This window comes from Camarhynchus parvulus, chromosome 4A, assembly GCF_901933205.1.
Source record: "Camarhynchus parvulus chromosome 4A, STF_HiC, whole genome shotgun sequence".
In the NCBI taxonomy this organism is placed as follows: Eukaryota; Metazoa; Chordata; class Aves; order Passeriformes; family Thraupidae; genus Camarhynchus; species Camarhynchus parvulus.
Genome location: NC_044600.1, coordinates 18,922,878 through 18,936,905, shown reverse-complemented (window position 1 = coordinate 18,936,905; position 14,028 = coordinate 18,922,878). Strand labels below are relative to the sequence as shown.

The 14,028-nt window shown below is 59.5% G+C and overlaps 1 protein-coding gene across 2 annotated transcripts; it reads left to right on the top strand.

Annotated features, from left to right (window-relative positions):
• Positions 1-1,357: 1,357 nt before the first annotated feature.
• Positions 1,358-13,362, top strand: SPRY3 (sprouty RTK signaling antagonist 3). Of its 2 annotated transcripts, none has more exons than XM_030967957.1 (2): positions 1,358-1,457; positions 6,938-13,362. In XM_030967957.1, exon 2 carries the CDS (start codon positions 6,985-6,987, stop codon positions 7,897-7,899), a length of 915 nt encoding a protein of 304 aa, XP_030823817.1. In that variant the 5' UTR covers positions 1,358-1,457; positions 6,938-6,984; the 3' UTR covers positions 7,900-13,362. The 2 variants fall into 2 exon arrangements, with proteins under 2 accessions (XP_030823817.1, XP_030823816.1); XM_030967956.1 differs by lacking the exon at positions 1,358-1,457 and adding an exon at positions 3,297-3,370.
• The last annotated feature ends 666 nt before the right edge of the window (positions 13,363-14,028 follow it).

Below are 14,028 nucleotides of genomic sequence, written 5' to 3'. Positions count from 1 at the left end.
CCCAGCGTGCTGGGAACCACATGTCCCCACCTCGGGAGAGTCACAGTCCTTTAATAAGTTCCCCAGTGCTGGCTGTTGCTTCTGAAAAGCTCGTGGCACTGTCTGGCTTCAAGTGGCTTTTACATAATACAGACTGTCAGGCTAGATGAGCATCACAGTCCCTTCTGGCCCTAAAATCTGTGAATCTCCAAATTAGAGGGCACCAGCACCTCCTTGTTTCTGGCTGATTGAATCAGGGGAATCGCGTGTTCTCTTTCTCCTCTCTTTTTTTTTTTCCCTCCCTCCCCTGCATCATCTCTAACTGGAGGTGAATTACCCTCCCCCTGAGCCCGAGCTCGGCAAACAGCAGCAGGAGAGACCAGGCAGCTTCAGCCTTGCTCTGGGATATCCTGCTCTCCTGCCCTCTCCAGGGCTGATTCCTGGGGGTGAATTGTCTGACTGTGGGCACAGCCAGGGCTGGAGCTGGAAAATCCATGTTGGAAATGGTGCTGAGCGCTCTTGATTGTTTTAAAATCCCAACTAAGCTCTCCAAGCTTCAGACTGAGCTGCTTGGGATTTGTGACCAAGGTGTGGATGTAGAGAAGCACTTTTTGGGAAGGGAAATGAAAGTGAGTGACTCCCCATGGTTTTGGGGGTGTTTGGGATGTGTAGGGGGAATGGGAAGAGCAAAGCAGGGAGAAATTGCTTATGATCTGTGAGAATTGGTGGGGATGGGGGTTCTCCAAATGCAGGGGTCTGCAACAGGAGCTGGGGCCCTGTTGTTCCCAGCAGGCTCAGCTGGAGCTGGGAACCCAGGGATGTCCACCTTGATCATCTTGGTGCTCTCAGCTGCACTCAGGACATGCACTGAGAGCCTCAAACAGAAATGGGACACCCAGGAGCTGCTTCTCCCCATCCTTTGGGTAGGACCCCAGTGGTGTTCAAGGTGGTGGATTTCCACTGGGATGAGGAGTGGGACCAATGCCAGAGGTGAGCTGGGGATCTGGGGTGGGGAGAGGGGCACAGAGGGGGCTGTGGGGAGGGTGCTCAGTCCCTGCTCCCACACGCCCCACACGGGGAGAGGTGGCCAGAAACCTGCAGAAGTCTCCCACCTTCCTCTGCCATGGCTCATCAGGAAGAACCACATCTCTGTCCCAACAGCCAAAACCCCTCCTAAGGAGGGGGGGCTCCATCCCAGATCTTTTCTTTGGGGGAGGCTCTAAACTTCCCTGCTTTGCAAGTGCCCTCGGGTTCCCAGCCCTCCTCTCCAGCGGTGCTGCGGTCAATAACTCACCGGGAGGCTGCTATTCTCCCTGTGCTTCCCACCCTCCCACTCCTCCCGGGAGCTCTGCATTCATGCCTGTTTGGCCCTCCCTCGGCAGCGAGTGAGGAATAAAGCGGCGCCGGCTGAGCACGACGCGGGCTGTGCTGGGATGCTGTGAGCCAGCGAGGGAAGCCTGAATCACCGGCACCTCAAGGTGGGAGTGAGAGATTCGGGCTGGGAGAAAGGGAGGACATCACACGTGCTCCCGGGAGTCAGGTGCTCTCAGCCAGTTGGCTGGGAATTGGGCACCTCGGATCCTTTCTGTGCCTTTAAAGACGGAGCTGAGAGCGATGGGGAGGAGAGGAGGGGCCGGTGGGAGCGCAGAGGGATTCAGCCTGAAGGCTCTGAGCTGGAGCCGAGGCTGAGGGATGCTTTCAGGGACTCGTTCTTCTTGGAGAAACTCCTGGAGGAGCGTCCCTGGTGGGATCCCATGGAGATGGAGAAACCCTGAGCCTAGAAATACCTAAAAATGAGACTGCAAAGGCTCGGCTGGGCACCGTGTGGGAGAATGGAGTCACTGGCCCCAGCTGGGGGGATTCCAGTGCTTCTGCTGGCATCAGCTGGGAGGAAGCCGCTGAGGTCTGTGGGATCATCCCAGTTTGTCCTCATCTGTTACTGCCACAAGCAGCAGAGCTGGATTTGTCACTCTTATTCCGGGTCTTTCTCTTCCCCTCTGTCCCCATCCTGCTCTCACACACTCAGACCCCGTGTTTGCCATCCAGCCTGGGGACCTGCCCACCCCGAGTGGGTCCTGTGCAGCTGGGCACCTGTCTGGGGGGGCTGAGGTCTTGGTGGTTTCATCTTCACATGTCTGAGACAGATTCTGAGCCCTCCCCGAGCTGGGGCTGTCGCTTTGCTCATCTGGTGAGCACTCCCAGAAAGAATGGGCGACCACCCTGGCAGTGTTGAGGGGAATGGAGGGAGGGTGGGGGCTCTGCTGGGGTCCACAGGTGATGTCCAGGGTCATCAGGGTGGCCTTGTGTCTTTGGGACTGTCAAGCCAGGTCTACTTTACTATAAATGGGGGTGAGGGGTGTCACAAGGACCCCTGGTGCTCCTGAGCCACAGGCACGAAAGCAGGAAAGCAAGGGACTTGGGAAAAGCATGCAGCGACTTGGGAAAACCTCTGGAATGGGAGGTCCAGGTCCTGCTTGGACCTTGAGTCCAAGCTTTTTGTTTCTGGGAGAGTGGGATGTGTGTGGGCTGGTTCTGTGGGTCTCAGGATGGAAAAGCTGCTCCCAGTGTCTCTGCCAAGTGTGTCTCTGCAGGGCTCGTTCAGCTGTTGGCTTTGGGCTTTTGGGAAGGGTTGGAGCTGGATGGCCCCGGGCTGTCCCAGGGGCCTCCTGGGAACAGGTGAGCTGGGAGAACGTTGGACTCGATGACCTTAGAGATCTTTTCCCACCTTTTCCATGGTTCTGTGAGGTGACTGAGCCCATTTCACGGTGATTTATGGATCACACCCAAGGTGACGGGTCCCGAGTCGCTGCCGGCCCCTTTGCGGCCCAGCCCGACAGGACCTGCCCGCGGTGTCACACTGACCCCGAGCCATCCCGCGGCGCTGCTGTGTCCCCAGGGGCGCTGTCCCGGTGGGCGCAGGGGGAGCACCGGCCCGGGGCGCGGCAGGGCCACCCCGGGGGGCGCAGCGAGGGACGCGGAGCCCGGGGCAGACGGAAACGTTTAAATAGCGGCGGAGCATCCCGCGGCGGGGCTGGGCGGCAGCGGCGCCTGGGGAGCGCTGCGGGGCTCTGCGGAGCCGCTAATGGGCCGAGTCCATTTCAGAGGGATGACGCCACTTGGGTAAAGCGTTAAGAGCTCCGGGAAGGCAGCGCAGAGCGAGGGGGAGCGCGATGCTCCCGGGCAGCGCCAGGTCCCTCCCTCCTCCCTCCATCCCTCCTCCTCCTCCTCCCTCCGCCCAGCCTCCCGTTCCCACCGAGCGCGGGCCCCCCGCCGCTCCCGCTGCCCGCGGCGCGGGGCTCGGCTGCGGGGCCGGGGCTGCCCCGCTCCCGCCCCGGGGCTGCCCCCGCCGCGCTCGGGCTCCGCGGGCCGATGGACCGGCGGCGGCTGCGGGGTGAGTCCGCCCGGCGCGGACACGCGTGGGCTGCGGGGCGGCGGCGGGGGACACGCGTGGGCCGAGCGGGAGGGGTCCTGGGCACTCGTGAGCCGCTCCTGGAGGGACGCGGGTCCCTGGATGCGCACGGGCTGTGCGAGGAAGCTGCGGTTCCGTGCGGATTGGGGGGGGGGTCCTGCACACGCGTGGGGTGCGCGCGGTGGGGCTGGGGCCGCCTGTGGGTCCGAGTCACGCGTGGGCTGTCCTGAGAGTGTCCCGCACACGAGCGGGCTGCGGGCGCGGCGGTGCCCGGGAGTCCCAGGACACGGGGGCTGCGTGTGCGTGGAAGGGCTGCGGGACCGCGCCGGGTGCGAGCCCTGCGTGGGCTGCGCGCTGAGCGGGACCGGGGGCTCAGCCTCCCCCCAGCACCCCGCTCCACCCCGCAGCACCCAGACAGGGCGAGGAGGTCCCTTTTCTCCCACCTGGCGCCCTGAGCCACTCGACCCCGGCTCGCAGCCACCTCCAGCCTGTAAATCATTTGCTTTTACGATCCTTCCTCTGGCCCATTATCACACGAACTTTATATGTTTGAGGCTGGTGGTGGCCATAAAGCTGGCCCGGTTTCCGGGGCTGGCATGCCCGCCTGGCAGGCAGGGTGTGAGGAGGAGGAGGAGGCTGGGGGGACGCTGCCCTGGGTCCCCCAGGCAGGCAGGTAGGCAGGGAGGGGTGCAGCAGAGCCCCGGGATTGCTCGGCTCAGTGGGGCTGGGATATGGACTGATTGCAGCCCTGGAATCAGGCTGAAGCAGGGAGGGCTGGGAGGGAGTGGGGGGCGCTGGGCTATTCCGGGGAAGGGGGGGGGAGAAGGAAGAAGCGGGGTCCCAGCTCCAGTCATTCAGTCCCTCTGCAGGACCCACAGATGTTCTCTTCAGCTCCCCTTCGTTCCCACAGGGACGCGTACATCCCCTAGTCAGTGAGCCTAGGTCCCTGTCTGATCCCTGCACCTTGCAATCACAGTTCTGGGGACATTTGGGCCCTGGTCCAGTGTTGGGGGGGCTCCCAAGATCTGTCTTGTTGAAGATGCTGTGTCTGAGCCCTGTCCCCAGATCTGGAGTGTCCGGCACAGCCGATGTCAGCTCCTCTCTGGCTGTGTCCCTGGGCTCGGTTCCTCCTCACGTTGTCCCTCCCGCCCCAGCCTGGCTCAGGGGTCTCCTCACGCCTCTTGAGCTCCAGGTGCTCAGAGGATTTGGGCTGCCTGTGCTGGGCCAGTGGCCCCGTTGGCCCTGTGGCTGCAGGACCCTCTGTGGGGCCTCTCCCTTTGGTGCCCCCCACGGTTGGAGGCCCCCAGGACCCTCACAGGGGTCATCTCAGTGGCCAAGTCTGAATGACCAAGTGCTGAGCTCAGGTGAGTGGGGATGGACACCTGGTGTGAGCAGCTGCTCCCCGGTGGAATCAGCATCGTTCTCTGAATGATCCCGTCCCGACAGGATCTGGGTCATGAGGGGTGTGGGAATGCTCCAAGGCTGCTCCCTGCTCCCCTCTGCACAGTCCCAGCTGCACGCTGAGGTTGGCCCTCCCTCCTGAGGAGCTGCTGGCGCTTCATGTCCCCAGCCTGTGCTTTAGTGAGACCCTCCCAGGTGAGGAGCTCGGTGACAGCAGGTGACAGCCACAAGAGCTTTGCCTCTGGGCTCTTGCCATCTCACAAACCTTCCCCGAGTCAGCCATGCCCTCCTAATTCCCCTTGGTACTGCTGTGAAAGAAAAGGGTACCCAAATCACCTGTGGGTGTCCTGGATGAGTGACTCCTCGCTGTCTGCATTTTCCCACACGGGGAATTGCATGGAGGAGGGAAAACCCCAAATCTGAGCAGATCAGTTTCCTTTTCTTTCCAGAGAGGGGGATGGGAGAGACGGGATCTTGCTTGAACAGTCAAAGTAAGTTGCCTTTGCTTTTCCCTGCTCCTCAAGGTCAGCCTAGCTAATGAAAATCAATCTTCTCTCTGCCTCTCTCTGCTGCATGAGCAGATTCTACCTGCGGCCCCTTCACCTACTTGAAAGCGGCGGCCGCCCCGATCAGTGGGCAGCGCCGGAGGAGCTCCCTCCGCAACGGCGGTTTCCTGCGGCGATGTCCGCGGCCCGGAGGGATCGCTCCTGCGAGCTGTCCCCTCTGTGCCGGGGAAGCCGGCTGTGCACGGGCAGCCCGGATCCCACGGGAGATCTGGGCTGGACGTGCTGGGCTCTGGCGTGCAGTGAGCGATGTCCGTCCTCTGGGCTCTCCTGGCAGTTCCGTGTGCGGGTGGCCGGAGCGGGAGCTTTGTGTCTCCCTCCCTCTCTCCCGGGGCCGGGAGCTGTCCCGTGGCTCCCGTGCCCGCTGCTCCCTCCTCTCTCCTCTCCCAGCCGCACCGAGGGGTTTCCCTGCCGAGGTCTGGCAGATGAAGGTTTGGAGATGGAGCTGCGGCCATGGGGTCAAGCTCGCCAGGAAGGGAAGTGGTGGCACATGGAGTCCTCCCTGCCCCGTCCCACGGCCCTCAGCAGGGCTGCTGTTCCTGGGCACGGCAGGTTCTGCTGCCAGCACTGCCACCCGGGAAGGGCCACGTCCTGAAAACAGCGGCAAAGGGCACAGCAGGGTGGTGTGAGGGGCACCACAGGGCTTGCCTGTGCCAAGGCTGCCTTCCCTGGTGTCTGTGCCAGGTTTGAAGGGAAATCTACCCTTCCCAATGCTCCTGACGGGGGCAAATTAGCTCCTGGGCTGGGGATGGGGTAGTGGGATGCTGCAGTCCACCAGGACTTGGAGTCTGTGGGATAGTCCTGTCCTTGGCCAAACCTAGGGCTCAATTTGATCCCTGGAAGTGTTAAAAAAAAGTGTGGATGTGGGTCTTGAGGACATGATTCAGTGGGGAATGTGGTGGTGGTGCTGCTGCTGGGTTGATGGTTGGAGTTGCTAATCTTAGAGGGCTTTTCCAACTTCACCAATTCAGTGACTCTAAGTTGTCACTGCTGCTGCCTAGAGTTAGAGAATCTGTGTTCAGATTCCCCATCCCAGTGCCCCCAGTGTGTGCAGGGAATGGGAGCAGGAGGCTGCTCAGGGTGTGCTGGGAACCCCCAAAGCAGAGAGAGCCCCTGCTCTGAGGGAGATGCCGTTCCCAGCTCTGTCATGCCTCTGGAGCAGCCACTGCTTCCCATTTCCCCTCCTCCAGAGAGGGCCAGCACATGTCCCTGGGGAAGGAGAAGGAGGTGCTGCTGAGGGGTGGGAAATCCTCTGGAAGGACACAAGAGGCTCAAAAGCATGGAGAGAGGCTGTGCCCACCAGGGTCGAGGGGCAGATCCGACAGCCCTTCCTTTGGGGTGTGTCCAGCCTAAGTGTTCCCAGGCACAAAACTGCTCTGGGTCTGATTGCTGGAAACCCTTTCATTTGGAGTTCTCCAGCCAGCCTTTGTGTCCTGCTTTGCTCTAGTGGAAGGTGTCCCTGCCCATGGCAGAGCTCTGGAATGAGATGAGCTCTGAGGTCCCTTCCGTCCCAAAGCAGTCTGTGATTCAGTGATTTGGATGGATGTTACAGGGATATTTTCTCTCTTCCTGCCCCATCCTTTAGGATCTTTAGATGTGCCCTGATGCCGCAGGGTCTCCTGGCTCCTGGAAATGCAGCTTTCTTCCAGCGTGGCTGAACTCAGCTGTGACGAGACCATGGACCCACCCGCCGAGGACTTCCAGCAGGTCCTATCCATCGACCAAATCCGCTCCATCCGTGCCAGCAACAACTACGTGGAGAGACCGGCGGCGTGCTTCCAGCAAGCCCGCTCCAACCCCTCTCTGTCGCAGCCCCCGCACAAGCAGGAGTGGTCCCAGGACCGCCTGGCGTCTTCCACCTTCCAGGACCTGCACCGCAGCCACAGCCAGCAGCACCAGATGCCGCCCCTGCAGCCGCACCTGAGCCACTCGAGCACGGCCAGCTCGGTGTCGCAGAGCACCACGGCCTCGGAGCAGCGCCTGCTGAGCAGCCTGACGCCGTCGCACTCCGGGCACTCGCTGGTGCGGACGCAGCCCCGCGGGGCTGAGCTGAAGGCGGAGGAGTCCCCGCGGAAGGGCGCGGAGCCGCCGGCGGCGCACGGGCACCTGGTGCTGTGCGAGGCGTGCGGGCGCTGCCGCTGCCCGCGCTGCACGGCCGCCCGCAGCCTGCCCTCCTGCTGGCTCTGCAACCAGCGCTGCCTCTGCTCCGCCGAGAGCCTCCTCGACTACGGGACCTGCCTCTGCTGCGTCAAGGGGCTCTTCTACCACTGCTCCACCGACGACGAGGACACCTGCGCCGACGACCCCTGCTCCTGCGGGCCGGGCTCCTGCTGTGCCCGCTGGGCTGCCATGAGCGTCCTGTCCCTCCTCTTGCCCTGCCTCTGCTGCTACTTTCCCACCCTGGGGTGCCTCAAACTTTGCCAGCGGGGTTATGACGGCCTGAAACGCCCCGGCTGCCGCTGCCAGAGCCACACCAACACGGTCTGCAGAAAGATCTCCTCGGCTAGCGGCACACCCTTCCCCAAAACGCTGGACAAGCCGGTATGACCCTCCCGAGGAGGAGAAGCGGGCTTTGCTCCTCTTCCTCCCCGTCCTCCTCTTCTCTCCTCCATCCCCCTCCTCCCTCGGCTCCCTCTGCTCTGCAGTGCTCCCCCCTCCCCACCATCGCCTTCCAGGATTGAGACGGGTGACCTGGGGCATCCCCCAGGCTTTGGGACGCCCTGGCTGGGTGGCCGGGAGAGCTGGCACTGAGCTGGGGGGTACCACTGGTTTTGCACATACAGGAGAGGGACAGGAGAGGCAGAGCAAGCTGGGGGTGCCCTCCCTGGCTGTGTCCCACAGGGAAAGGTGACCCAGAGGGTCCTTGGGCTCTGCCCCCGTGGCAAGGGTACCTGAGGCCTCTGCTCTCCAGTTTTAGGAGCTGCCCCACAGTGTGGTCCTTATCCGAGGGGGAGGAGACAGGTCTGTGTGTCCCTGTGCCAGAGTCCCTCGGGAGCCAGACCCCTCTCCCACTCTTTCTCCCTCTCCTGCACTTTCTGTGGGTGGCCTTTCGCCCCTCAGGTGGCCACAGGTCCCTTTCCCCAAGGGGCTGGGGTGCCAAGGGGTCTCACCAGTGGCAGTGGCTTCCCTCCAGGCTTGGAAGTTGCTGGGAGAAGTGAGCTCGCTCCAGAATGAGGTGGCACCGTGTTTTTCTATCTCAAAGAGGAAGAGAAGGTGTGGGAAGCTTTAGAAACCTTCTGGCAGGGGAAGGAGCTATCGGAGGCAGCCCAGCCCACTCTCTCCTGCCCGACTGCAGCAAGGGAAAGGTCCCCTCTGGGATTTGGCTGAGAACAAGGAGCTGCTTGGAAATTGCCATTCATTTCTCCAGGCCTTGGAGGGCTGCCTGAGGTGGGAGCTGCCGCCTGGCTCCATCCCACCACCCAGCAGCTGCCACAGGCACCAGCTCTGCACTCGAACCCCGATCTGGTACCTTCCACCAGCACTGAATTCACTTTAAAAAAATACAGCAAAGCCAACTGCGAGCAGCCACCACTCCGGGGACTCCCCAGCAGGGCTTCTGTCACCTTGCCTTGGGCTGGAGCACACCGAGAGCAGGAGGGGGTGTCAAAGCTGGGGACCCCAACCTTCCCTCCCTGCCAAGTTTCCTTTGAGTCCTCATCTCGCTGAGGGGGTTCTGCCACTCGCTGACAGCTGGGAATGGGGCTGGAGACAGCCCTGGGGCCAGCCCTCAGGCCAGCCCTGGGGCCAGACCCGGGGCCAGCCCTGGAGCCATCTGCAGAGCAGAGGACGCTGCAATCCGGGTCAGGGCTCTGTGTTTCCTGCTGGGATGATGATAACCCCAACTGCTTGCTGTGGCTGGGGGACTCCAGGTGCTCCTGGGCTCAGCCCCATGTCTGTGCAGTGCCAGCTCCTGGTTGTGACCCCGCTGGCATCGTTTGGGGGAGTTTGGAGCTGGGATGGAGTCCTGGAGCTCAGCTCTGCCTGCCTGTCCCCCTTCCCAGGTGTGTGAGCACGAGAGGAGGGAATGGTGCTCCTGGAGGAATATATGCAACACATCCCTTGGCTTCTCCAAGCCCCAGCTCCCAGGGCCCGTCCGTCGCCTCCTCCCAGCCGCCTCTTTCCGTAGAGTTCTGTGGATCTATTTTTGTAGATATAAATATAACGTTAGGATGGGTAGGTCTATTACTAATAATATTCATGATACTGCTGTGAATGGTGCCAGGTACAAGGTTTGGCTTCCTGGTGCACTTGCACAGGCTGGAAAAGATGATTTCCCAGTCAGTTTATTGCTAATCCCAGACCCTTGGTTCCCAGGTTGTCAGGAGTGGGGGAAATGGAGGTGTACAGGCTGTCTGGGGGTTTGCTCTGCAGCGAGGGTGGGATTCAGTGCTGGCTGAGAGGGGAGGCAGAAGCGGAATCTCATTGTGGGACTCCTCTTTCCATCCATTCACTTTCTAAAAATCACCATGGATCCAAGCTCCCTCTGTTGTGGGGAAAAGTGGTTCCAGGGAGTGATTCATCCCGCTTGGAAGCATTATTCATCAAATCCTGTGCTGGCTGTGCCCGCTCCCCTGACTCAAATGGCACCCAAACATTGAACTCCAGGCTCCATGGGGAAGGGGGATGAATCCCATGCCTGGTGGGAGGTTTGTGCTGGAGAATGTTATGGACGTGAGTGAAATCCCCTCCCTGATTCCACCCGGAGCCCGAGGGGGGATGTGGAAGGATCTGTGGGTGTCTCAGGATGATGCTCTGGCATGCAGAGGTATCTCCTGGCATTAGGGAAGGACAGAGCCCCATTCCTGAGGCCACCCTGGACTCTGGAATCATTTGGATTTTAAGGCCATGACCTTCTCAGAGGATGCCCTGTAGGTGTGTGAACCCCTCTAAGATCATTCCTGTGGCAGCAAATATAAAATGCATTGCTAATACATTTATCCTTATGCCAATAATTGCTTGGCTCCCTACTTCCAAGTGATGTTGTGGGGAGACACTTCCTCCCAGAGTCTCCTTCCTTTGGAAGGCTCGGTTCACTCTTCTATTGGTGCTGATTAAACTCCTGCTTCATAAAAACCAGAGAGCATTTTTAGGGAGAAAAGGTCCCTTTTTCCCTGTGGGTTGGAGGAACTGTCTCCCTTGAATGAGAATGAGAAACAGTTCATTGAAACTTTTTAAAGAAAACTAATGAACAGAATTTTCCAACTTGCTCTACTTTGATTTTTTTTCCTCCTCCTTTTTAAACAGATCCCACTTGTAAATTTAGTTACCACCTCTGTATCTTTGCAATTCATTGCTTCCTCTCCTGATGGTGGAATGACTCAACATGTGAAGCTTCATCATTTTCACGGCCTCCCAAGTCATGCGAGCGCGGGGTGACCTCCCCCAGGTGCTGGAGCTGGGGGATGAGGAGAGGCTGCCCATGGATCAGCTCCCCAGAGCTCTGCTTGGCACAGAGCAGCAGCACAGCTACCTCCAGGAGCTGGGGGGACGCCAGGGCTGCCAGGAGCCTCCACCTAATGGGCTTTTTCTGGGTCAGTGCAGAGGCTCCCTTCCTACCAGGAAATGGTGCCATAGCCTGGGGAGGGCTGAGGAGCACGGCCAGGGCTCCCCTCCATGAAGTGACAAACCTGGGGGATACATTTAATGAAATACTGGACATGTAGAAGGGGAGGGATTTCAAAACTGTGGACATGGTTTAGTGATGGCTCACAGTGCTGGGTTAATGTTTGGACTCAGTGGTCTTACAGGGCTTTTCCAGCAGGAATGATTCCATGGTTCTAGGAAATGGAGAGGATGAGAGCCCCAGCTGACACTGAGGGCTGTGGGACCTGAGCAGGGCTTTGTTTTCACCAAGGCCAGACACGAAAGCCACGTCCAGGACCTGCAGGGGCTGCAGGAGTTCAGCTTGCTGGTCCTGCTCATGGGGGCAGACGGCTTTGCTGGAATTCCTGCTGCCCACTCCAGCTGGGGGCCCTCAGCACATTCCCCTCCTTGCTCTCAGCAGGGAGGCGAGGTTGGGAAGCACCAAAAGCTGTCCAAGGAGAAGCACCCAAAGCTCCTGTTCACCGAGCTCATCCGTGGTGCCAAAGGCTGTGGGCAGCCTCAGATTCTTTCCCTGAGCTTTTCCCAACCTTCTCTGAGCAGATCCATCCTGCTCCATGCCCAGCTGGCTGCCAGGCTGTTGGCTTTGCCCACGGAGAGGGCCCTGGTTCTGGTTGGGGTTGGGAGCCCCTTTCCTGCCCCACCCTCCGTGAGTCAGATCCCATCTGCTCGGGGTGTTTGTCTGCAGCTGCCTGTCCCAGCAGTTGGGCTCCCTCTCTGTCCTGACGTGTCTTTTTTGGTTTTCTTTTGGGAGTGTCACATGTGGAGCCCTCTGCTCTCCCGCAGGGATGGATTCGCATTGCTAGGGAGTGTTCCTGGGCTCTTCTCTTCCTTTTGCCAGGGAACATTTGCCCCCTTTGCAGGGCTGGGGGCAGATTGGAGCAGGGAAAAAATTCAGGTGCCAAAGGAGCAGGAAGCAGGAGCTGCTGAGCAGGACCTGAGCTCCCCCTGCTCTGCTCCCCATCCAGAGCCTCCTTTTCTCACCCAGGAGTCCAAAGCTCCATCCATGCAAGAACCTCTGATGCTTTTTGCTTCCTCCAAGGCTTCCCTTGGTCCCACTCCCCTTTTCCCCCACTGGCAAATCAGTCTCAGCAAAGGTGGGGAGGGGTTTTGGGGACCAGGCTGCAGTGTCCCTCCCATCCCACCCCCACCACTCCTGGTGGAAGGGCCAAAGAGGTCCTTGGGCTGCTGTCCACTCATCCTTGAGAAACATCAGTGCCTCAAAGAGCAGGGGGAAACTCTTTGTGACTCACAGATTCCCATAAAATCCCACTGAGTTCACTCCTGCCCATCCCCAGGGGTGAACCCTGATGGAGGGAGGACAAATGCCATTGACCAAAAGATGCCAAAGCCTGGAATCAGAGATTAGGAATGGCTCTGAAGTGTGGTAGAGAGGGATGAGCTGGGTTTGAGGGAGCTGCTGTGGGATTGGCACAGCAAAGGAGCCCACTGTGCCCTAAACTCCTGCTCCCAGCACCGCTGCTGTCACTCTTTCCTGGGCTGTTCCGAGGCTGGAGAAAGCTGGGAGTGCTCAGACACTGGGAGGTCCAATGTTTGTGACAGGGATGTGATAAGGGCTGACCCCCACCCTGAAGATCACTCTTGGTCTTTAACAGGATCCAGGTCAGGCTTGCCTCCTCCAAGGGACCCATGGAGCCCATGGGATGCTCACTGATCCAGTGGGCTCAAACCACCCTGAGCTGGGACCTCCTGGGCGCAGCTGGCTTTGGGTATTTCCCCATGAACACCAGAATCTCTGGCCAGCCCTCCTGGAGTCACACTGGGAGTGGAGCTGGGATCTGTTCTCCTGTTTGGCTTGCAGAAATATCTCCTGAGGGCGCAATCCCGGGGTTCCTCAGAGGGGCACTGCAGGCAGGAGGGGTTTGGATGGATGGGAAGGGCTCACAGCCCTCCAGGGCAGCAGGAATGAGTGAGGGAGGCTCTGGGTCCCTCTCCTGCTGTGCTCAAATGGCTTCATCATGAGTAGGACTAATCCCACCCCAGAGCTGGGCTTGGGAGAGGAGGGAGGTCCCCCCTCTGTGCCAAGGTCACCCCAAGCCCCAAGGCTGGCCTGTCCCCACCTTGTCCCTTCCCCCTTTCCATTGGGATGCTCTCCTGGCAGCAGCTCCTCATCCTCCTCCTCCCCTGGTGTCCTCAGCACAAAGCTCTCCTTGGAAGATCCCCCTGGGCTCCCCAGGACAGGCCCAGGATCCCAAGGCTCCCATCCCGAGTTTCTGGGTACAAAGCCCTTCTGTACAGCCTGTAAAGATCCCTCCCCTGCTCTCTCCATTCCAGTTCCTTTCTTTAAGGTATAATATATGTTTATAACCCGATGGCTGTTTTTTTTGACAATACTCTTGTACCTTTTAAGGGGAAAAAAATTAAAAAACCAAAGTATTTATTTGAAAAGTTTATTTTAAAGATAAGAAAAAAAACCTATTTATTTTACTGCACCCTCTTCTGTTTGGTTTTCTTCTCTTGCAAAGCTGATAACTGTTACAGAACCACTGCTGAGGTGAAAGAAGTGATTCTATGGGTGGCTTCACAAGCCCACTTAGAGCAACTATTCAATAAAAATATATATTAATTTTGAACGTGGTCTTGTTCTTGTCTCCATGGTGGCCGGGGCATGGCTCGGGCCTTGCCTGGGGTGCTGGATGGCTGGGCAGGGACTGAGAACTGGGGGGATTATCCTGGCCTCTGTGAGGTCTCCCCTAGGAGTCTTCTGATGCTCAGACCTCCAAAATGCAGTGTGGGCTTCCCTGCTGCAGCTGCCCCAGCTCCCTGAGGAAGGGTTGGCTCAGGCAAAGAAGGGGAAACTTAAGGAAGGAATTCCTGAGTGCTTGAGGGCTTTCAGTTGCCCCACAGAGATCCCAGCGTGCTCCCAAAGCCTCTCCCAGTGCCAGAGGAGCGGGGGTGATGCCACAGGGCCATGGCCGTGCTCTGCAGGAGGAGCTGCAGCTGCCCCCTGCTCCTTCCCCAGCAGCTCCTGAAGGCACCTTGGAGGTGGGTTTAGCCCAAACCAGGAGGAATTCGGGCCACAGCCCAGCAGCTCCTGGGCCAGGCTGGTGCCTC